This window comes from Polyodon spathula, chromosome 7 (assembly GCF_017654505.1).
Source record: "Polyodon spathula isolate WHYD16114869_AA chromosome 7, ASM1765450v1, whole genome shotgun sequence".
NCBI classification, from domain to species: domain Eukaryota; kingdom Metazoa; phylum Chordata; class Actinopteri; order Acipenseriformes; family Polyodontidae; genus Polyodon; species Polyodon spathula.
The window spans coordinates 6742967-6767144 of record NC_054540.1 but is presented as its reverse complement, the minus strand read 5'-3'; the positions used below and the strand labels follow the sequence as shown (position 1 = coordinate 6767144).

The 24178-nt window shown below is 36.2% G+C and overlaps 1 protein-coding gene across 2 annotated transcripts in view; it reads left to right on the top strand.

Moving 5' to 3' along the window:
- The first annotated feature begins 3224 nt into the window (after window positions 1–3224).
- LOC121318062 (protein O-mannosyl-transferase TMTC2-like) overlaps window positions 3225–24178 on the top strand; it is a 108672-nt gene continuing 87718 nt past the window's right edge. For both annotated transcript variants that reach the window (XM_041254316.1, XM_041254317.1), the window contains exon 1: window positions 3225–3618. In XM_041254316.1, the coding sequence (XP_041110250.1) occupies window positions 3536–3618 (83 nt within the window). In that variant the 5' untranslated portion in view covers window positions 3225–3535. The remainder of the gene's footprint in view (window positions 3619–24178) is intronic.

The following is a 24178-nucleotide window of genomic DNA, read 5'->3' as shown; positions in this document are numbered from 1 at the left end:
AGTATAAGAACACACTGCATGTGCTGTATAACGGTGCAATTTTGGAAAATAAGGAAAAGGTTTCTATTTTGAACAGATTCAGAGATTACATGCTGACAGGAAAGTCTACACAGTCTTTGCATCTTCCTTTGAGCCACCAGTTGTAGTCAATCATGTGTCTGTACCTGGACAACAAGTCCATCCTCACAGCATTGCATGAATAAAACAAAAACACACTAAAACTTGGGACCAATTTAGTTACTGATTACATGTCTAAAAACAGTGCTGAGTGAGCCCTCTGTTGGCCTTGTTGCAACACTAAACTCACTTTGCAGAAACACATGTTAGAAATACATGTATTTTAAAAGCTTATCCCACTGTATGTTTCATATGCCCTGAAAAGTGTCATCCTCTCACATCTAAAATATGTGTATTTTATTTAAATGTTGTGGGAAACAGGGACTTGTACTTTCTAAATATCTCATAGTGTAAATGTCTGAAGTTGGCAATTTTATGGGGTGCCATGTGTAAAAAAAAAAAAAAAAAAAAAAAAAAAAAAGCGTTAATATTTTAACATGTCTTTTTTTCCAGATTTAATTTCAATCTTGTATTTTTCCCCAGATATATAAATATTGTGAAAATAAATAAATATGTTTTTAAATGTGTACAGTCACATGTAATTTATAAATCTAATTACAAGATTTAACATTTAGCGAAGTATTTAACTACATCTTAAATCTCTTAACTAGATTTAACATTTAGCGAAATATTTAACTAGCCAGCTAAATCTAAAAGGAGTTTGTATGCAAATGAGCTCCGCCCGCGTTGTGCTTTCACACAATTTGCATATTTTCCTATTAGTATTACAAGAGCCAATCAAATTGCGTGAAAGCACAAGCGATTTAAGATTTAAATATTTAGCTAAATATTAACTCTTGTACTAGATTTATAAATTATATCTGAATGTATACATTTAAAAATCTGAAAAATATATTTATTTTCACAACATTTATAAATCTGGGGAAAACAATATACAAGTTAAAAATACAAGTTGAAAATACAAGTTAAATCTGGTCTTAGAAAAAGACGTTCATCCTGGTACACACCGTGCGGTAGGTTAAACAGATATCACGCGACATACACTATACTTGTATGTGTGAACTGCATGGATATACGTACCATATATTCAGATATATATAGTTTACTTTTATTTCCACCTTTAAATTAAAATTAGCCATTAGATAGAAGTTTGTTATCAATTTTATATAAAATAAATATGGATATTACTTTTTTTATATATAGGTTTAGGACTTTAAAAAAAAAAAAATAAAATAAAATAAAAAAGCAAAGCAGTGTGTGCCCTTTGTAATGTATACCCAGTACAACCAATTTCTCTAATCCAGCTTTATCCAGAACAGAAGATTAATCTGCTGTTCTCGTTTGTGTTTTACAATCATATATTACAATGCTGTGGAAGGTACTTATTTGTTTTTGCTGTGGGCTGATTACATCCCCTAACAAGCACTTGCAGAACATTTTTACTTCAGTTCATAAATGAATCATTCGTCACCGCTGACATTGCTGTAAACCATTAATAATTTGCCGCACTGTTATTATTTTTATTGCAAAGTCTCTGTTCCAGAAAGATCTTTCCACATTTTCCGGATTTATTAAGTTCATTTGGTTGTGAAATGCAGTTAATTTCCGTGTTTTTTTTTTTTTTTATTTTTCCGGGACTAGTTTAATTTGTGTTCACATTTTGCCAGTGACCTTAGTTTGGCTTTTTAATGATTAGTGTACAGAGCAATGCATGTCGGTATCTTTTTAAGATGGTCCTATAGGACATTGTAGAAGTCAGTCTATAGATTATCCTATAGTACATCCTAAAAGTGAATCCTTCAGTATCCTTTAGGACAGTGCTATAGGATATCCTATGGGCACAAGTCCTATAGAATATTTTATAGGACTTGTGCCCAATTTACTACAGGATTTTCTATAGATTTCCTATAGTTTTTTTTTTTTTTTTTAAGTACTCCTATAGGATTTTTCCGTAAGGGTACAGTTGTATTCACGCGAGCCTGGATGTCAAAAAAAAAAAAAAAAAAAAAAACCTCACTTGTTTATTGTTTTAAAAATAGAAATGCGGAATGGTTTAATGCTGTCTGACACATTGGTCGGTTGATTTGCAACTTGTCAAGGTACACTGGGGATATTATGCAGTAGAGTAAACAAACGTATTTTTTTTTATCAATAGTGAATAGGAACATGATTTACATAGGTCAGCTTTAGAGACTATAATTTTGTATAGGTGCATAAATGTATGTTACATTTAATGACACACGTCACTTTATTTAGTATACAGTACACTGACTTGTACAATATACTTTGTATGTACTGTATGAGGCAGTCAGATCAGAAACAGATACAAGGTTATATTGTTTACATGGTAGAATCAATAGCGTGTACTGTATTAGACTACGTAAGCACTTGTGGTACCAGTATAATGTTATTTTCAGGCACGCGTTAAAAAGTTTTCAGGGCTCGCGCATGCCTAAACCACCCAGAATGGAGGAAAACGCCCATTTTGCGGGTTTAGACTAATCAATACGACAAAAGCCAGAATATACCTAAACATTACAGTAAATATAAAAAAAAATATTATTCTTATAAGGATATCATACGCTTATAAATGTATGTGAATATGTAACCATACACAATACATTGGGACTTGAACGTTTTTTTTTTTTTTTTTTTTTTTTTTTTTCTTGTGCAACATGCGGTACCTTCTCATATTGTCATGTTCGACGTGATTTTTTTTTTCTTTTAAGAGAAACTGGTTATCTTTTTCCAGTTTAAGTTGCAAAAAAAGAAAAAAAGAAATGGAAAGAAAAAGTGTATAACGGTAAATATACCAAAACACCCGTCAGATTTCAACTGATTGCACATGTACCAAAATCTTTCTGACAGCTCTGACATTATTACACGGGTCAAGCGCCATACTCCGACTACCGCTTTCTAACACTACACCCGCAACTTCCGTTTTTAAAGTGAAATGTGAAATAAATATTTCCTTGTGTTGTCAACCTACCATATTTAGTGCATTTAGATGTTAAAATACCAATTCAATTTCATCCTTCCGACTGCTTTCTCGCTGTCAGGGTTACCCCTTAATTACAAGAGACACGGCGCGAGCACAGGGAGGCGGGGCGCGAGGAGACATTTAACCACATGCGACTCAAGCACTCCTGAGTCTCAGTCATAGCAGCTGTACAGTGTACCAAGTCCTGCGATCAACAACTCTTCCAAATGCAGCCAGCATCACCGTAAATACCAAAGATCGTGCTCTCCCTCTCGAATCAGATCGACGCCAAAGCGCTGCAAACTGAAAATGGGTTAGAGGGAGGAGATGTCCGGATAATTCGTTCGCGTACACCACTTTGAAAGAATGGGGAGCTCGGTTTTCAAATGCAATGCTGAAACCAGTAGAGAAGAAACAGGATAAAAAACTGGAACTGCTTTTTTTGTCCCCCCCTTTGTCTTTCTTTTTTTTAAAGAAATGATTGCAGAGTTGGTGTGCAGCGTTGTGGCTGTGGTCCTCTATTTCAATACTCTGGGTGCTGATTTCTGCTACGATGACAGGTAGGGGCTCTGCGATAATCAGTCTGTCAGCATTTCCTAATACCCTTTGGCAACTGGGAGTGTGGTAAAATATAAATAAATAAATAAAAAGAACGACACGGCTTGGCAATACATTTTAAAAAAGGTCACTGCTGATTACATTCATTGAGTCGGACTTCAGCCCGAGGCTGTTTGCTGATATGCAGCTCGTCACATTTTATGCATTTGCAATGCATTGAGCTACAATGCATCAAACGTTGGCACTCTAGTTTGTAGCATTGTTAAGTTTTCAAACAGTGAACTATCTAGAGTCAAACTAGGGATATCACAATGAAAACAACAGTCACAGAATTATACGAATTGTCGTACTAGTTGCACGGACTGTATGCACAACGACTGCGGGAGACTTGCTGTGTTTGATTTGTAAACAAAGCTCACAAACCAAGCTTCACGGTAATTCTGTGCTTTGTGTATTTATCCTGTCTGGATGATTAAACCCATAGTTGCAAGAAAACATGTTGCTTTGGCATTAATTTGTGTTACATTTTAAATCTACGCGACTGATTCGACTGGTCCTCTTGTTGTCTGAGAAACGGCTAACGATTCCTAAGAAATGTCACAGTTAAGACTGGTGGTGTCCCTTGGTCTTTTTTCAAACCCAGTGCACATTGTGAGGCGATGATGAAATGCTCTTCTTTCCTTTTAAAACCTTCGGATCGGTGCACTGTTTTTCGGTGACGTTAAACTGATTACAATTAATGTAGATGCATAATTCAAACAAATTGGAAGGCTACAGCAGCCTGACTAATCGTATCAGCAAATCCTGGTGAGTTTCATGCTAGAATATTGACAATTTGAAGGGAAACAACCGGTATCCAAAAAAAATAAAGATACATTAATTCAATTTGATAGATTTTCATCAGCCTCTCTGCAGCGAGGAAATGAATGTCTCTATACCAGATGTGCAATATAGTATACTAGCAACACTCATCATACAAGCTAAACAATATTTACAGTTAGTGTGAGTTTTATGAACATCAGATCACATATCGATGGATTACTCAATACTATTAACCTTGACATGTTTACACTTGAGTTCCTCAGTAACTGAAAAATCACTTACACCTTGTTTACTGTTACGTTTGTAGATTCATGGGAGTGAATGCTTTCTCTTCAGAATATGAGCGTATGTCTCATATATTAATCTAAATCCATATTTGTCACTGATGATAACTGTAAATTTTTCCTTGTTAGATTATCCATCGTGTTTATCAATGCAGGTCAGCTTCCCTGTCTGTAATAGAACTGTTTGCACAGTTTGTTCAAGTACTGCGCTGGTATTAAGTCTTCCTGAAAAAGATAAGTTAGCTGACAGGGTGCATCTGCAGAGAGAAGATTCAGGGTGGAAAAGGGCTGTATGTCACATTCACGTACACATATATCTTGGCTAATGACTACTGGGCTTTGAGCTCTTCCACTGGTTTGAAAAATAAGCTCCCACTGCCAACCCTAGCACAATAATAAAGCTCAGCTGGTGGAATGTTGTGGTTTATGTAGAAGGCTGTGGGTGATGTGTGTGTGTGTGTGTATGTATGTATGTATGTATGTATGTATGTATGTATGTTAAGGTTGTTTCAACTTGTTTTTAACTATTTTAAATATTGTGAGGTAAAGTGTACATGAAACTAATAGACAAACCGTTCACACGTGATCACATACACTGATGAGGGCATTAGCCAGAACTTTGCCTTTATAAGTTTTACCTCAGAATTCACAATTGAATGTTTGAAGTTATGGATAAATACTTTTCCACATTACCAGTAAAAATCCCATGTTGCTTTCCGATCTCCAAATTGAATTTCAGTTGCTGTTTCTGATTGCGCTCTGCTACACCGTTGCAGAGGGCTATGTCTTTTAAAGAGTCACCTGTGGTTTTTACTGCAGTTTTTAAAAGGGAAAGTCAACGGAGAACAGAATTGGACAAAACAGGCAACCATAAATTACACAACCAGAGCACAGCATTTCAATTTATAATCCTGATTCCAGGTAAAGCAGACATCACCCTGACTGGATTGAGGGAAACCATCTGTGAAACTTTCTCCAGTTAAACTAGGAGATTTTGGGATCTGGGTGCTTTTAAACCTTTTTAATTATTTTAATTTGTATTCAAGTAAAGGAGGTGGTATGTTTCAACTACTCAGTAAAATGGATCATACTGAAAATAAACGTTTTTTGGAAAGTGAATTTCAAACGTAATGTACTGTTGTCAGCACCATTTCAATATAACTCTTTACACTGTATATGTCTTCATTATGTTGTATACAGGTACCACAGTACTGAAACAGAATATGTTTTAATAAATCATAACAAAGGAAAGTAATTTTTAACCAGTAATCTTGACAGCAGCCATAGTTCTTTTTAAAGAATTTGGGGATCATGTGTTCAACTTTGTTCAGTTTTGTGCAAGTCTATGTAGTTTCTGTGGGTTGGTCTTTGTAGTTGTTAAAAAGCTGCATTGCTGTTCATACTCCCCTTTTTAAAATGTTAGTAATAGGTTTGCTAAATTGATTTGCAATGTTGAATTCATTACAGAATGAAATCCGGAATGCTCTTTTTGTCATCGAATCCAGCAGTTAAAGATGCTTTCCTGCTGCCATGACCATTAAACTGAGAATGTTTCAGTAGCTACAATTTTTTGAATGCTGAAATGCTATAACTTGCTGTGGCATTCATAAGCATCTTACACAAATACTTGCCCCTAGTTTTATTCGAAAGAAGAAAGGTTTATAGTCTTGACTTCCGTCTTTATTGTTCTGATGTTTTATGATTAATCTTCCCAGGCTTCTCCTCGTCCTTATGTCTTGCAAGTGCTGACCTCTGAACAATATTTATGATTTTCTAAATCCTACTAATGCATTCTATTTAGTAACATGGAACATGAAACAAGGGGTAGGTGAAATAAAAAAAAAATGCAAAATGTACAGTATCTTTTTGATTGTTCTTTTGTTTTTTATTGTTACTTATTGATCTACAAAAGTTTAACCTATTTAGAGGGCTGGCCATGGGCAGCCAGGATGGAGCTAATTCAACATGACTGATCTTTGACATGTTTGAAATAGTTCTTTGGGGATAGATGACCATTCCTCAGTAATTAACTCCTTCAGGGCAATAGGGGTCAGGAATCTGCAGAAAAGGCCGTGCATCAAAATTGACTAGGGCTGTATTTTTTACACTGTAAAAAATGGCATTTCATGGTCTAAAAATAGGTATTTCAAGATACTAAACATAATATGTGCTTAATCAGAAAACAATAATGTTGTCACATTCAAAATTTTCCATTTTCTTGAGAGTTATTATACAACAAATGAAAAGGCTTACCTGAAAAACAGTAAATGTTAAAATGTAGAATATTTCATTTTTGTCCACCTTTTAAAGACATTCTACTTTCTAACAAAATAAAAACAATTAAGTGTAAAAATGATTTGTAAAAGGTCCCTGTTTTGTACTCGACAGAGCGATGTTTAGCAGAAATATTTTCGATCTATGATGCAGCTGGTGTCTTTTCTGTTGGAAGACATTTTAAAGAGATCATGCAGCTCTTTAAACAGGGAGAGGCAGCTTTTATATATTACATTCCATTTGCATAAGAAGCTAATTAGTCTTGCTACATAGTGCAGGTGTTTCTGTTGTTGTTTTCATGTGAGTAACGGCTATAAACAATTTAGCCTTGCTATTTGTAGGCCAACTCTGTACTGTTCCAATGCCTCATATAGTGCTGAACAGTATGAGTTAAAGTACCACTCTGGGATTTTCTTGGCTTAGCTGAAGCTGTAATATTCAATGGAAATTGGCCTGCTATTGCACGGGGGCATTATAGGGATAAGCTGTAAGCCAGCCGTGCTGGCAAAGTTTCATTCCAGGCTTCACTGCAGTATAGCATTTGGTTCTTTTGAAGACCATAACTTAATTATAATAACTGCAATTGTATTGTATAATCATTCTCATCAGTACAAATAAAGGAATCCGAATACATACTTTGTTTCGTCCTTGGAATTTGAGAATCTGTATGACTGAACAAGTAAAATCTATGTAACTGGTGAGGTCATGGATGAACATGTGCCAGGAACTAAAGCCTTGTTTCAATTTTATGAAATGACGCCTGTCAAAACATTCCTTTAGTGTCATTGCATCTTGATAATTTCCTATTGATTTAATAAAAAACAATTCCTGTTTCTGCCCTTGAGCGCAGTTATTCTGAGCAAACAATTGTGGTCGCCTACAGGCAAAATATTGTGTAATGCACTCCAAAATATATATTGCATCCTTTTATTACTACAGCTGGCATTTCTTTTATTTCTCATAATTAAACTACCCAAAGTTGCTTGACATGGCAAGAGAAATCTGTAATAAAATCTGTAATAAAATTGATATATTAGAAGTTTAGCTTGCAATCCCTCAAAAGATGACTCTGTTTCTATAAAAGCAGGCAGAGATGGATCTCTTTCTAGATATAACTCTTTGATCATGTTGGCAGATTACAACTTAAAATAAACAGTACTTGTTCTGTGCAAAAATGGAATTAATATGTTGAAGTTATTCTTTTTAAGGATGCGTTCATATTTACATAATATATAGGGTATAAAACAGTAGGCACGTATGCTTCACATGTATCTTAACCCCAGATGTCGGACTGAAAATCAGATTGCTGCAATCTATTTCACTTGCCTAGGCTTGCATTGTGAGCATTTGGATTGGATATTTGAATGTCCACCTCCACACTATCCTATCTTTATTTACTTTTATACAATTGAACTTCAAACTGAAAACAAATACAAATAAGGTGGATAACATATCTCATAAGCCCTTGGTACCATTAGAGGAGGGAAAATTTCAACCATGGGAAATGAGTGTCCACATTTACACCCACCTGTGTGCTATCCTTGTGAGATGAACAACTGCAAAACTGCAGCATCTCACAGTCATGGTGTGATTCACACATAATACAATTTTGTGGTGTCTGTTTACATTTTTGCCCCCTAGTTTAGCCTTCTGTGCTTTATCAGCTAAATGCTACAACTGGTACAGTAGTTGAAAATGTAAAATTACATCTTCATGCTATCTTATGGTTATGGAAGATGTACTTCTCTGCAGTGCATATATTCAAACTAGGCTTAAAAAAATTACCTAAAAAAGAAATGCCCAGCACTGTAGCATAGCTGTTTCATATAAATATGACTGACCAAATTATTATTAATGATATCTAAACCATGTGGGACATTACACCTTCAAATATAATCCATGTGGGACACGAGAATGGTGGGACTGTAGGGCCTACTAAATTATTGTGGTCTTCAGGGTCATTGACGTGCTTAATGACTTTGATAGCAGTGTAATAACTGATCTAAATAACTCTACGGTTCTTGCTGTTCGTATTTATTGCCAATGCTCACAAAACACTGGATTGCACACCAAAGAAGTAAAACATTTCTAGAAAATGACGGATGGTCCTCATAAAAATTGTATGTCAATGTGGATGTCTGACTGTATTAAACTGTAACGATGCCACTAGCTGCCATAGGCCAGATGCTGTCTAGACAGGAGTCTTAAGATAGGAAAATGCATAAAGTTTTTATACATTCTGTCGGTTGCCTAAAGGGGAGGTTAGACAGCCTCAGGAAGTCCCCTACTGTTTGTAGGACTATGCTTGGAGGTCAGAGGGTCTTACTTATGAACACTTTGATTGCTTGAAGTTGCTGGTATCAGAGGTAGGATATTGGATAGCCCTGTTTCCTTCTGTGCGTGCTGGAAGGAAATTGCTGCTTTGATTGCTGGAGTATATGAATACTGTTAGGGATGCATTGTGGGCAGGGGATTTGTGGTTGCAGTGATGACTGCTTACCCACCATTTCATGAAAAGGCTTGTTCTACACTGCCTTCAAGCAGGCAGCACTTGTAAGCGACGCTGCATAAAAATGTTCCATTGGTGATCAAAGAGATCAGAAATATACCATACTTAGGGGTTTTGGTCAGCCTTTGCAGAATACAATAATATCAGGCATATTTACCTGATTAAAATGTCTATTGTAGTGTTTTAAAGGTTGCAAAAATCAATAACACATTTTTAAGCCGCAAAGATTAAAAATGAACTCTTATTACTAGCTCCCACGGTATATTTTAGGAGTAGCTTTGTTGCTTTATTCCACACACATCCTTTCTGTTTGTGTTTACTTTTTATCATTTTTGTCTGACACAAGCTGTACTTTGTTCTTGTAGTTATGACTTAGAGATGTTTAGTCCACTAGGAGACGGGTGAGGGATGCATACCCTTAGTAAGAGCCAACAATTTCAAAAAGCCGCTATCAGTAAAGACTCGTATTAAGGATAAGCTTTGCCATTTGATAACATGTACAATCGTTGTCTTACCCTATTTTAGGGCAAGAATTAGTGCAAAGAATTAGAAATAATAAAACTGAAGGGTAAATGCTAATATGCAGTATGAGCATTAATTAGCAATGCGACTATAAATTAGTGGAAATGAGTAGCATTCTGGCATTTATTAACATGAGACCGTGCTCAGAGAAACTCTGCTAATACTCATTTGTATTAATGTGCCACTGGGGACTATACGGTTACTATTTGAAATAGGGAAGAGCAAGCATTTGGTATGACTAAAGTATAATGAGTTTAAGGTGTTTATAATTTAGTAGACAACTAGACAACAAATGTAAATTCAGATTGATTATGTCCCCTTGTGGATTTAATATTATGTCTAATATATTCTTCTAGCACTTTGATATTAATGGTTTTACTAAGTGTGCATGAGAAAGCTGGTGAAAAACTGATCACTCACAGAAGCAGCTGTCTTGTACTGTATGAATTATGAAGGGGTTTGTTTTTTCCATTCTTCAGCACTTTTATAATAATAATAATAAACTTTATTTTATATAGCGCCCTTAAAAACATTCGTCTCAGAGCGCTTAACAAAAGAAAATACAACAAGTCATCAAAACACAGAACCCAAACACAAAAATACAGAATCATAAGAAAGCCTTTCTAAAAAATCTTAAGACTCGATTTAAAAACACTCAAAGTAAGATCATGTGAGCGGTGGTTGCGGGTAGGAGTATAAAATGATAAAAGATCAGATAAATAAAGCGGGGCCAGCCCATGAAGAGCCTTATAGGAAATAGAATTTTAAAATCGACTTGGAACCTAACAGGCAGCCAGTGCAAGGCCTGTAAAACAGGAGTGATGTGATCTCTGGTGCAAGACCCGGACAGAAGTCTAGCTGCAGAGTTTAGCTGTCTACAGTTTTGTCTTTGTCCATTGTGGAGTAATAGATGGTCTAATGCACCCCCTCCCCTTTTGTCTATGAAAGAGAGGCTGTATTTTCGGTGGGAAATAGAACAAGGTGGCACCAGTTGTTAAAACAAAAAAGAAAGCAGTCCAATGTGTTTGAATAGGAAGATTCTGTATTGGTGTGTACCAAGTTGTCAAAACCCATCCAGTCACTCTTTTGTGACCTTGCTTGCATGCTTGAATTAACGGAAATGACAAACAAGCCTTCAAATCATCAGAGAAGGCTGCAGTGTTGTCTCATTTTCCATGAAGGTTGTGTCATCTTTTCTATCAGCAGATAGATGGATAGATGTAGGTGTATGCCTGGGTGAGTTAATGTTTATTGAAATAGCATTCTAATGCTTCAGCATGAAATTGTGTCCTGTCCTTTTATAACCTCCAAAGTGTTGAGGATTATAGTATTACCAAACCTGTTTTGGTGTAATATTAAACAGATTCTTTGGTGACTGTTTGCATTTATTTATATTTATATTTCTTAATCATCTCATTCAATGCACTCTGTTTCATTGAAAACCTCACCTGATGCAGTTTATTTACATTTCCAAGACATCCAGTTAACCTCCCTCCTTTAAACTCTGTCACTCCGTGATACCATTTCAAAGCTGTGCTGTACGTCAGAGATGCAAATCTAAAAATGTAAACCAAAAAAAGGACCTGTGTAATTTTCATCAGAGGTAGTTCTCTAGACGTAATGTAAAACCTTGAAGTGTTCCCTTCTGCAAAGAGGTGAGTCTTAAATCTGTATTTATTTTCTTTCCTGCCAAGATCCAAAATATTTAGTAGGAAATATTAACTGACTCGTGCCTGTACTTTACCTTGCTTTAACCAGATATTTTTAGATAAGTCAGTCCCCATATGAACTGATACCTTTGTTATGTACATATGCATCCAGTGACGCCCTCAGATGTGTTTATGTATGCAAATGATATGATATTTGTAACTTGTACACTCCACAAACCCAAATAAATGTACTCCCTGTTATTTGTTAGTTTTGTGACTCATGAGCCACCAGTGGCTGGATCATAAGAAAGCTCAGAAGCTCAATTAGGAGGTCAAGAAGTGATGATACAAAAATGGAGATGAAAGAACCTGTTCCCTGTGGATAAAACAATAGAGCAGTCACTTATATATTGGAACGTGGTGGTGGAATGTCAGGTCTCCCACATGCACCACAGACTGTTCCTGGGTCTGAAGTGCTTTCCCTGTCCAAGTGTGCTATGGGAAAAGATACAGGGAGGCAGACTGGCTGATTGAGCTGTAAGGCATTTGGGTAATATTGCAGTGACACAGATTGTAGAGAATGAAAAGCATAGGAGAAAGCTGGCCTCAGTAGCCTGTAGCAGGATGACACTAAACAATAATGCATGGCACTGTTCCCTGACTGGGCCTGTGTAGTTTATTCATTACTTGTAACATTTGTATTTATTGAACTTGCATATTTTATTTAGAAAAAACAAAGTGACCTGTCTTGCGTTTAAAAAATGCTTGTTTACAATAGCATTTTAGTGTGCTTTTTTAAAAGATAATTTACAAGTTGGGTACTTTATTATGTCAATGTTTTGCAGTTAAAAATAAACTAATGTATACAGTCTCTGTATGTATTTGTCTCGATTCCAGTTTTATTGCAAAAAATTAACTTTTTAGCTGAAAAGTAGTTTCTTGGACTGCACAATGGCTGTCGGCTTTTCCTGTTGCAAGTATGAGTCCTTGAGAATACATCTTCGGTTTGTGATTTCCTGATTGCTGGAAAATGCAGTGGAAGGGGTTAGGTATTTTGAAAGTTGTGGTTTTAATGAACACTACAAAGCAAAGTGCCTGAGGTGCACCAGGCCTTTACACTCTCAACTGCAGCTGGATAAAAGGACACTTGAGCTAATGATGAGAATAGTGATTGTCCTTCACACACAAAACATACATATATTTATGCAGACTGCCCATCACGTGATCAAGCCCACCAAAATCGCAATAACTTTTTTTAGCATTTCCATTAATTTCAAGAACTTTTAGATGTATCTAACAAGGCAGTCGCTATACTGTGTAAGCATTGCTGTACTACTAGTCTTTCATTCAGTCTTCTACATTGCCTTGAAGTGTGAACCACTGCTCCTGCCTCAGCTGTGAAAACACTGAACAGAATGCACCTGAGACACATCGAACTTGTATTGCTGAGTTTGACTCCTTCAGACCAACACACTTTTAAAATGTGAATTAACCAAACCACATGGCAGTTTCCACATGGATTAGCACTTCCCTTCTAGTGGCAGTTTTCTTCTAGCAGTAAGATTGCAGGTGTTTCCTACAGTGTCCGTGCTATAACTTGCAAGGAGATGGCTTTATTTATGTTTGGTTGATTTTCCATTAAAGGGATTTGTATCAGTCAACTTGTGTCATGGCAAAATAAACTGCAGTGTCACCTTCTTTGCTGAAATCTGTAAGTCATGAGACCACCTCCTGTTGCTATACAATTAGCTTTAAGCAGGATACTGAAGTGAGATTTGATGTGTGGGGTCACCTGGGGGCAGTTGGGTTTAATTCAGTCCCATCCCTGCTGCAAAGCAAGGTAAATGGTAACACAAAGTAAGATTGGGTACTTCAGCTGCTATACACCATCTACAATAAACCTACACAAACATGTTTAATGAAGAAATACAACACAATAGCTATAATTCACCGACAGACAGCTTCATAACATACTCCACAAGTGGCTTGAAGCCTGATCTGGATGTTTTAACCAATCAGTACATATCCCTTTCATAGTGCTTTATTTGGCACTTTTATAAAGGTAGGGTGAAGAGCTGTTACCGTCTCCTCATCGTGCCTTCTCTCATATCATTTTATCACAGCGTATTTCTTCAAAGGCAGACCGGTGAATTTCTATACCATTTAAAAGGGTGTATGAACTGGCCTTAAATGAATGTATGCATTGTTAAAAATAATTTAAACACAGATTTGTAACCCCTTGTGTATATTTATCAAAGCTCTGTGCTGGTGTAATCCCATTGCGTGTATACTTTAAGCGTGTTACAGTATCACTGTGGCTTTGTTTATCAAGCTGCAAGTGGCTGCTGAAAGGTTGAGAATCTCTCTTCTGCTGAAAGCAGATGAATTCCAACAAATTGTTGTTACACTTCAGAACCTCTCATATTATCAGAGCTTAATTAGTTTTACTTTCTTGTGTTGCTAATGAGGAAAGCTTGTTTCATGGCTTTAAATGAGCTAGCTAAATCTCACTGAGTTATGTAAGTTAATATTGGTTGCCAGGGTAGAGGTAGGTCTGCCACAGGGATAAAAGTGGGTTTTGCTGTTTCTTGTACTCTACCTCCAGTATGAGTACTGAAACTGGGGAAGAACAAGCAGGGAATTGTGTCTTTGCTGTACCTTAATGACACAACAATGCATATTGGTTTGGAAATGTGGTTTAACATAATCTTTTACACTTTTGTGCATGTTTTACTGAATTTAAAAACAAGTTTAAATAAAATGTACCCCCCTCCCCCAAGCTAAATTAATTTTTGATGAACAAACTAAGAAAGAAAAAGCTATGTTATGGATTACAGCTAACATCGTCAAGGTTACTCTCTGTATCACACTGGGGAATTTATGGGTTAATTTCAAGCCCTGTAAAATATTAAAGAAATGAAGTCTTAACAGCTAAGATAACGGCCTAAGTAATCAGCAGGTCTCCAGCTGGAGCCTGCAGGTGTAGCTGGTAATTGTAAATGGATGACAGAAGATCGCAAAAGAACATACTTTGTTATTACAAATTATGGTCCTTTAATCCATTTAAATATTGGTGGTGTGTGTGTGTGTGTGTGTGTGTGTGTGTGTGTGTGTGCTGCTTCACTGTAATGCATGTGGGGGAGGTGGGACAGGAGTAACCTTTGGCTGCCTCACAGCCTCTGTCTGCCAGCTTTATTCAGTAGCCAGTCTTGTGGTTGGCAGTGAGGAATTGGCAATAGTCTCCTTGTCCCCTCAGGAACAGCAACCACTAATACCATCACAGAGCTAACTATTCACAGAAGAGATCCAGAATCTGGTGTTCCCTAATCTCTTGATTGAGTTTTGATCCAGCCTTTGCAGACATGGCTAGTATCGGTATTCCAAACGGTTTTCTGTTGTATTATTTACTAATTAAAAGGATGGTCCAGCAAATTCCTTAGTGTCTGGTCTCTCTGAGTGAAGCCTTGTCGAGTGCAATTTAAGAACCAATCAACATTTTCCAGTATATTTTCAGTATCGCAGCTGCTGAAATGCATACAGATATCTCCCATCACTTCCACGCTGCTACTTTCAAACTACTAGCTGTGCACATCATAAAACATCTCTTGGATTCTGGATTGTTTACTTCAAATGTCAACTGCTAGTTAGCTGTGATGCAAGAGATCATATGAGATATGATGAAGCTGGCCTTTTATAGGCAGAGAGGCAGCTTATCACACGTGAGAAGCCACAAGCAGCATGGTTTGTTCTTCTTTAGTTAGGCTGTGTTTTTTGTAGGTTTAATGAAGAAGCCAATTCCAGAAATCCTTCTGAGCAGTGCTTGAGTAGCGTGTTGCTAGAGCATCTCACATAGTCAGTGGCTTGCAGCTGAGTTCATAACTCTCTTTCATGAGTCACTTAAGTAAAGGAGAAAAAAATGCAGCAGCGGATGAAGCTCAAAATGATCTGTTTTACTAAATGATATAATAATACATGCTTTGAATTCTGTTTGGATCTGCTAGTTTCTATATATTTTTTTCTTTGTGCACTGCATTTTTTTTTGTTACCCTTTTAGTTTAATTAGATTTCCAGTGCAGTAAAATCCCATTGCATCTTGCCATTTTTGTATCACAGTTGTATGCATATATTCGGAATTGAATAAGTCAGCTGAACATTTTGTTGATTGTTGTTTGACTCCTAAGAGACAAATGTTTATTTGGGAAATTGTCCTACACTTCACATTATATATCTTATCTCACGCGTTTAGTGACACACACACAGTATAATATCTCATTCTCTCATGCACAGGCTTACTTATCTTACACATTAAAAAACATTTTTTACTGTTTATTTATAAAAGTTAAGCAGCAGCCACAGCTGATCCAGTGGCTGTTAGGCAGTCTGCAGAGGCTCCAGCACCACCTCTCTGCACAGACACTGAGTGCGGTTTGAATCCTTCAGAGGAAAGAGGGAATTCCGTGAAGATATGTGAATGATTGTCTTGATAATCTTATATTTAATTGTATTAAATTATTACTCTTTTAATTATGCAGTTCATAAATAGGTGTGGAGATTATGGAGAACGGGTGGTTAAGTATGTGTCAGATACTAACCAATTTGTAGTATGGTAATGTGAGATGTTAATAATTTGTTTGACTGCTGAAGGAAGAAATCTTTAGTTCTGAGCTGGCCTATTTAAAAGTCATTGCCACTGCAGTGGCTGCCAATTTGTTTATCCCTTTTGTGTTTAATTACAGATTGAAGTTGTACATCATTTATATTTTATTCTGAAATACACTTAATTCACATTGATGTGTGCGTTTGTTTTTGTATGGTTACCCAAAGAGGTGTGATAATTGTCAGAAGTATGGCACTGTATTTGAGTTTTCAGAGAGAGCTAACTTTATATTTGAAGAGTTAAAAAATATATATCACCAGCCCTCTAGCTACTTTTTGGAAAGTCACCAAAATGGGGCCTGTTTAATCCCTGTCGACAAGAGGCCTAATATCTTGTCGACCAATACAGGGATTAAGTCAGGTCTGATAAATTATATAATTACAAATACTGAAATCCATGTAGACAGTGCTGGAAAGAGACTTTAAACAGTAAAGAATACACTGTGACTTTTACCACATTCCCTGCTTACTGTTGTTGCCTCCTGTGCTTGTTTTGGTGTTTTATTCTGATGTCTTGGGAAGCTGATGAGGAGAAAGTCCTTTGACTCACCCCATGACTCGTAAGGCCCTACTGTGTCTACAGTACAATGCTTTTTCTCATCCGTTATTTTAGAAACATTTTTAAAAAGTCTGTTTAAAGAGTAAGTAGCTGGGTTCTGAAAAGTATAGCGTTTACATCCCCACGTGTAGCTACATAATGAATCTGTAATTTTTCTTTTCATTGTTAACATTCTGACAGCTTTTTAAGTGGCCACTCTAGTGCACTGGGGTTTGAGAAATCACTGCAGGAAGAGCGATTAAAAAAACAAAAAAACATGGATCATGGATCATTATTGCTGTGTTACCTGTTTGACAATGTGGTAGAGCAGACATTTTGAAAAGAGCTTTGAAACAGACTTCAAAGTTTTAATTTAAAAATTTCCCTCAGTTTAAAGTTTATGCACCTGTTCTTTCCTGAAGTTGAAAGACTTAAGATGTTCAGGTAATAACTCCCTGGAACATGGAAAAAGCTAAATGTACAGCAAGTTTTAGTTGGCAATTGGTCTTGTGGTTTTTAGTTTTACTTTTCAGTATGTCTTTTTGGTAGATTGGCTTTGTTGCTGTGTTAATCATTCAAAGGTCAGCTTTGAGCAGGAAATATTAATTTGGCTCTAGACCAAAATTGTGGGGGGGGGGGATTGAGTACTTATTTTTCCTCAAAACTAAAGCATAATTTACAGAGACTCATATCCTTTCAAACATATCCCTTACAATGACTGAAGCTGTCAGGCATTTTTATTTGGTGACTAATATATAACTATGTATGTATGTATGTACTTATTATTACGGTATACATTGTTTTAGCAACACTTTTAGTTTGTAAATGGTGATTTTTTTTTTTTTTTTTAATCAAATTTTTTGTACCGTAGGCTTTAAGTGGTAACTTGCAGTGTATGGGGGGGAGGATTTACACACACCAAAGACAGTTTCAGTAAAAAAAAAAAAAAAGTAGCACAGGCAACCACCTCTGCTGGTGGTGGTCCCTGGAGAAGAGTCAGCCTCTAATAAATGTGGGAGAGCACATCCATTATCCGCTGCAAAGCAAGACAATTTAATTTACAATGACTTGCCAAGCATCCATTGACTGTAAAATCACTACAGAGGATGGACGATCTTGTGACATCTTAACAGAAGGTGATAAGTTGTCCCATCCATTATCTTTTTTGTTTAGGTTGTTATATGATCACTGTTCTCTAATTATGCTGTTTAATCGCCATGTTGCCTGCATATATGTGATGTCCTGTAAAAGAAGAACAGAATGCCAGGGGTGTGTTGATTTAATAGTGAATTGTGTGCTGCACGGCTTTGATATTGATACCTCTGCACCGCTGGGGCTCTTCCTCTTTCAAATCCCCTATAATTGCACATCTTGTAGTTCTGTTTAACAATTCTAATGTTATGCATGTGTGGTGGTCTGTTATTTTAGCTGATTTTTGTCATTTTGTAAGACATTTGTTTTTGAAAGTATGTTTATTGAATAATCTTTGCTGTTTATACAATTGTTCTGGACTGTTGCTGTTTTATTAATTTGTATATTTTATTTACATTTTGTGGGGTGCGGGGCGTGAGAAAACCACATGTATTATTACTAAGAATCAAAGCAGGAAAGTAGCTTTTTGGAGGGTAGAGCTGAATGATTTCCTTGTCACCGAAGAGCCTCTGCTTTCTGAGGATCATCAGTCTACCTCCCATGAAGGGCAAGTGGCTCAGGTCATTTCTTACTAAATAATCTAAGAAATTCATGTTGCTTAGACTGCTTGCGTCATTCTGCTCTTCCCTGTCGTCTGCGGACAAAACTTTCAAACTAGTGGCAGTGTTTGTTTTTAAAAAATGGAGGTTAGCAGTTTTATCATCAACCTTACTATAAGCACTCTTATTTAACAGGGGTCTTGAGCCTCCACCATGTATAATAAGACTGTAAAACACTGAACATTATCATTCACCATGTATATTATAATAATAATAATAATAATAATAATAATAATAATAATAATAATAATAATAATAATAATATTAATAATAATAATAATAGACCAAATTATCACCAAGCTTACAGATACATTTAAAAGTAATTTTTGTTTGAACTGAGAATAGGCAGTAAACCATGTCCATGAAGCATTTGAAGGCTCAGTACACATCCAGTCAGAGTTGACAGAAATTTGGCGCACTTGGCTTTGCAAAAATAGATTTACCTCAGGCACTCTGGGACACAGGGTTCAGGTTCTGTAGTGTTACTCTGAGGGGATTGCATTTTACATTCATTCTTGTTCACAGTTATAAGCGGAGCCTGATAAGCAGTGGGAGGGTTGCCAAAAGCAGATTATCTTACTGATCTTGCAGCAGGCCAAATGCTGAACTTCACTCAAGCAGCAATAATTTATAGCAATCTGGTTCATTCAATTAGAAAAGGAAAAAGTATTATTGGGTTCATTATGCTCCATTTTGTTTTTAGTAATTTCTGATGGCTTATTTGAATTCAGAAAACTCCTAGAAGGAAAAAGGAAACATAACTGTTTCTTCACAAGGATTTGGCCAAGTAATGTTTTACTTTAAAGTGGAGTTGTTTCCTCCAGAGCTGGTTGTAGAGCAGCATGTCCCCCCTGTGTCCTTTACTCATGACCTGGTACCCGGGAGGTTCCTTCGTATTTCACAAAATCACAATCATAGTATTGTACACGAGACACAGATTCCTGGATTAGGACTCCTTTTCCAGTTGCCATTCTGTTTCAAACGCTTGTTCTAACCACAATTGTCTCAAAGGTGCTTCATGTTCCCACTTCATAGATGGTTTGTGGTTGACAGAGAGTCCAGTACAGCTGGCGATGGGTCCTTTGAACTTGGCCACATTTAACTAACAGGCAGTACTTTTGCATGCACTGCTGTAGTTTTTTTTTTTTTTTTTTTTAATAGTAAGCCACTATGCTTGTTAGTGGATTTTTTGTGGTAGTAGCGTGCGTAGGTGATAAAGTTTGATGTTCCAAGTTGAGATATTGCAAGAGAAAAAAACAGTAAAATCCTATTAATTGTTTCCAGTAGTTGCTTATTGAGCGTATAGTACGTGTGAATGACAGATTGCATGAAAATCAGTTTCCTGGTAACACTGGCATTTCTCCAAAAGCTCAGACTCTGTTTCTTCATTACGACGGTACTTTATATAGTTGTTTGGCAGCATCCTGTTACTGTGGCAGGCTTTCGTGACAACAACATATTAAATGTTGTTTAATGTTGCATAACTCTAGATGTGAGACCCATATTTCACAGCTAGTCTTAGAAATAACTTTGGAGACAGTGTGGTTAGCCACAGTATGCAGGTTTATTGACAATATACAGATTTTATCACTTACTGTATGTGGGGGTCAAGAGGAATTGGGGATCAATCATTCCCTGAACATTTCCTTTGATTTAACATATATTGAGAGTTTGAGAATGTACATGTCAGGTAAAATAGAAAGAGTGTATGCAGTTTAACACAATCTTATTAAGCATTACTTACGCTACACTTTCTAATCATAAAGTGATGGTGGAACTCTCACATCAGCAACTGATGCTCAGCTGTACAGATGGGGAATACATATATTGACCAAAGCAGGTAGAACATATCAACTCGCTGTCTTTTCACTGCATTTTATCTTACACATTATCAAGCTATTTTTTCTTGTAGATCTGTTGTTTTTATCCTAAGACTTGTAGCACATATATATTGTAAACTGGAGCTTCCTCTCCGCGTTCGTTGCCCCTTAAAAAAAAACAAAAAACAGGACACAGTGAAATTGAGTTTTCAAAGTGCTTACGTGCTATTTTTAGTGAACCAGATTTTTTTGGTTTTAATTGCGTATGTAAGTGATACAATTAATGCAGCCATCTCATTTATTATTATTATTATTATTATTATTATTATTATTATTATTATTATTATTATTATATTAAAAAACAACCCAGCATAAAAACCCTGTTTTCCTATTTATATTCTGATTATAATCCAGCATTTGTTGTTAAATATAGTTTTATATATATAATATATATATTATCAAATATATATTATATATAATATATATATATATTATATATATAATAATTTATATAGAAAAATAATTGCAATTCACTGTTATTTTTTATGATGTAATTTCACACTATTTGCCTTAGTTGTAGCCTTTGTAGAAATCACACAGGAAAATCTTTCATTTGAGTTGTTTGCTGCCACTGTGGCATAGCCGTACTATTACTGTACATTTCCTCCACTAGTGGGAGATAATGAAATATTTGTATTTTATAAAGACCAACTGTATGTTTCAACATTTAAAAACGGAACAATTCAACTTCCTATCTAAATAATAATTTTTAAAAAGTGTTAAATAATGCAGGTTAAACCAAACCTTTTTGGCAAAAGACAGCGCTAGGCAGCTGGTCTATTGGACCACCTGCCAAGGGTAACCCAGGCAATGTTGGCACAAAACAAAAGTAACATTCTGTACCAAAAACACAGGCAGGCAGATATAGAGCTGTTATAGCCACACAAAAGAATGACATATTGTTTGTGACTTTCATATTTTGACTTTCTACTGATTTCCATCAATGGGTTCCTTTTCTGACAGAATAAAACCAGGTAAGCAACAAAACAAGTTTGTCATACTAATAACTCAGCATCAACTGATTATTCCTAGAGAAAGGCATTCCAGTGCCTGTATAACATGGGTCACTGTGCTAAAGAAATAACCAATCTGTTAGAGGTCGAGTCTGAATGTTAAATCCCCCCCCCCCCATTTTTAGCATGCATTGTACTTTAATAGATTTCAATCAAAACAGAACATTGATTTTACAATAATGTGCCAGCCCTGAACCCTACTGTATAACTTTGAGTTATATTGGTATCTAGTTAATTTTTTGGTAATAAAAAGTATTTTTTTAAAGTAATAATTGTGTTTAATGTCCTCATCACCATTACTTTAGTATTCTCTGGAATAGGCATATAGGATGGGGGGGGGGGGGGGGGGGGGACACGACACACACAGCAACACTGAAGCGCCTGTGAAACATCTCAGTGAAGATGACCGTTTATTAAATTAGCATTCATTTTTAACACCTTCTCATTACAGGAACGTGGCATAAAAGCGATTGCGCCAGAGGGTATAATCACAGTTGGTGTCCAGGAAATGCTAACAACCTCTCGCTGTCTCTCTTTTTGTTTTACCTGAGTTTGTTATTGTCGTTTAATTGAAAGTGACTCTGCTAAAGAGTGTCTGGTGCATGTGGAAGCAGTGTATAAAATCCCTTTGGACTTGATTGGCTCATTTTTTTAAGCTGTGGATGATCAGGGCTGTGCTTGGGAGGTCGTCCAAGGGGTTCCCTCACGACCCACCTCATCTCCATGTAGCTGACTTTTTGTTGTTGGGTGATTTGTACTAAAGCCTGTCTGATGCTAATTAGGTTTTTAATGGCTGTTGTGTAGAACTGTTTTGGTCCTAAAAATGACGATTGTCTCTAAAAAAGGAGAAAACAACTCTGGTGGTCTGCTTTAAAAAAGCTTTGAAATCAGTCCTTCTGATGCACCTTGTGGGGTTTCTAATTGGTTCCAGTTGAAAAAAATGAACTGATTTTGTAATTATTAAATCTTGTTTTAATGGTTTCTGCTGTAACTCAGTAAACCCTAGTAATTAGGTATCTGTTTAAGGACAGCCAAGGCATGCTTTAAATTATTCTCTCCAGCAATCAGTAAGGAAATGGCATCCGTGCAGTTTTCAAATTAGAAAGCCAGCTACATCATTACCACACACACACACACATGAAAAAAATAATAATTGTAACGTACTGTTAAAATATCTTTCATCTGTTCTATAAACCTGCCTCACTTTGGGTACCATCTGGCTCAAGTGGGTGGCCATTTTACCAGAGAACAATTTTAATTTTATAGCTTGCCAGTGCCATCAACCACCCTTTTAAAATGCAACTTTTCTCTAAAGAGTTTATGTCTGTTCACGTTTTAACAGGGAACACATTTCATCATGCATTTTACAAATTCCCCCAAATCTCATATGTTTTAATATTAAAGTTGGTTTTATCAGGAAAACATTTCTTCTGGTTCCCCAGATGTTAAAACCGGCCCTGTTCTACACTGGCTTTGTTAAGGCTTTATGCAATGCTTGGAGGGAGTTACCCCATGGGTAAGATTAGTTAGAACAATGTGTTAATGGGAGAGGTCTGTGAACAACTGTTTGGCAATGTGTGATGCTGACATTTTCCTTTTAGAGTCTTTTTATTTCTTGTCCAGGACAAAAATTGCAACCATTAGTTTAGCAATATAAACCATTGAAGCAGAGATACATTTATCAGATACTCTATAACAGGGTGTCTTACAATTAGCTTAGAAATGCAACACTGGGTTGCTGCTACAGTATTTGTTTTGTTATAAATTTGTTTTTAGTTGTACCAATTAGAAACTTTGTTATGAAACTAGGAAGCCATTTATCATAGTATGTTGTGATTGTTTGAAGTTATGCATGAATGAGCTTTGTACTACAACTGGCTGTGGATGTGTGAAGGTCCAGAGTACTTCTGAGAGGTCTCTACTCATTATACAATGCAAAACAACCTGTATACATGGGTTTACCATGTTGATGAAGCTGCCTATTACTAAAGCCAATATATATATTAATTGTTTAGTGTACATGGATCTTGGGCTAACAATGTATGCAACGATGAATATCATGCAGAGATCTATTGATGCCGGACAGGGAATCTCAGAAGTGAGAAAGTTATTGAATCCCATGTGGTTTCATGGCTATTAATATTTTTAATTCGATTGCCTGAGGAAATAAAAATCTGTACTTTCATCTTCCCCACTGACTTACAACTAGAATTAAAGAGCCACTAATTGAACCTTAACTCTTTCATATTATATTATTATATTTTCTACATGTGAAGGCAGTGCAAATGAACAAAAAATAAAATAAAAATGAAAAAAATAAATACTTACACTTAATAAATAAACACTTTCAGAGAAACCGCCCTGTTTAACATTGTGCTGAGTAGTGCTATCATGTTGTCAGTTTACTTGGTCAGCAGCAGATTACTTCTCCACTAAATGGTTAATTTCTTTCAGTGCAGCATGTTGCTTGGCAGAAGAAACAAAAGGAGTAACTGCCAATTTCAAATCCTGCAATTGCCAAAGGATAGGGGGCCAAATTCCGATAATAAATACTGTTTCATGCGAACGTATGGCCAGTTTCAACAAAAGCTGATTATGGGTGTTAATCATGAACTACAGTAGGTATTAGAAGAAGATCGTTCCTTTATTGTTACAGGAGGAGAC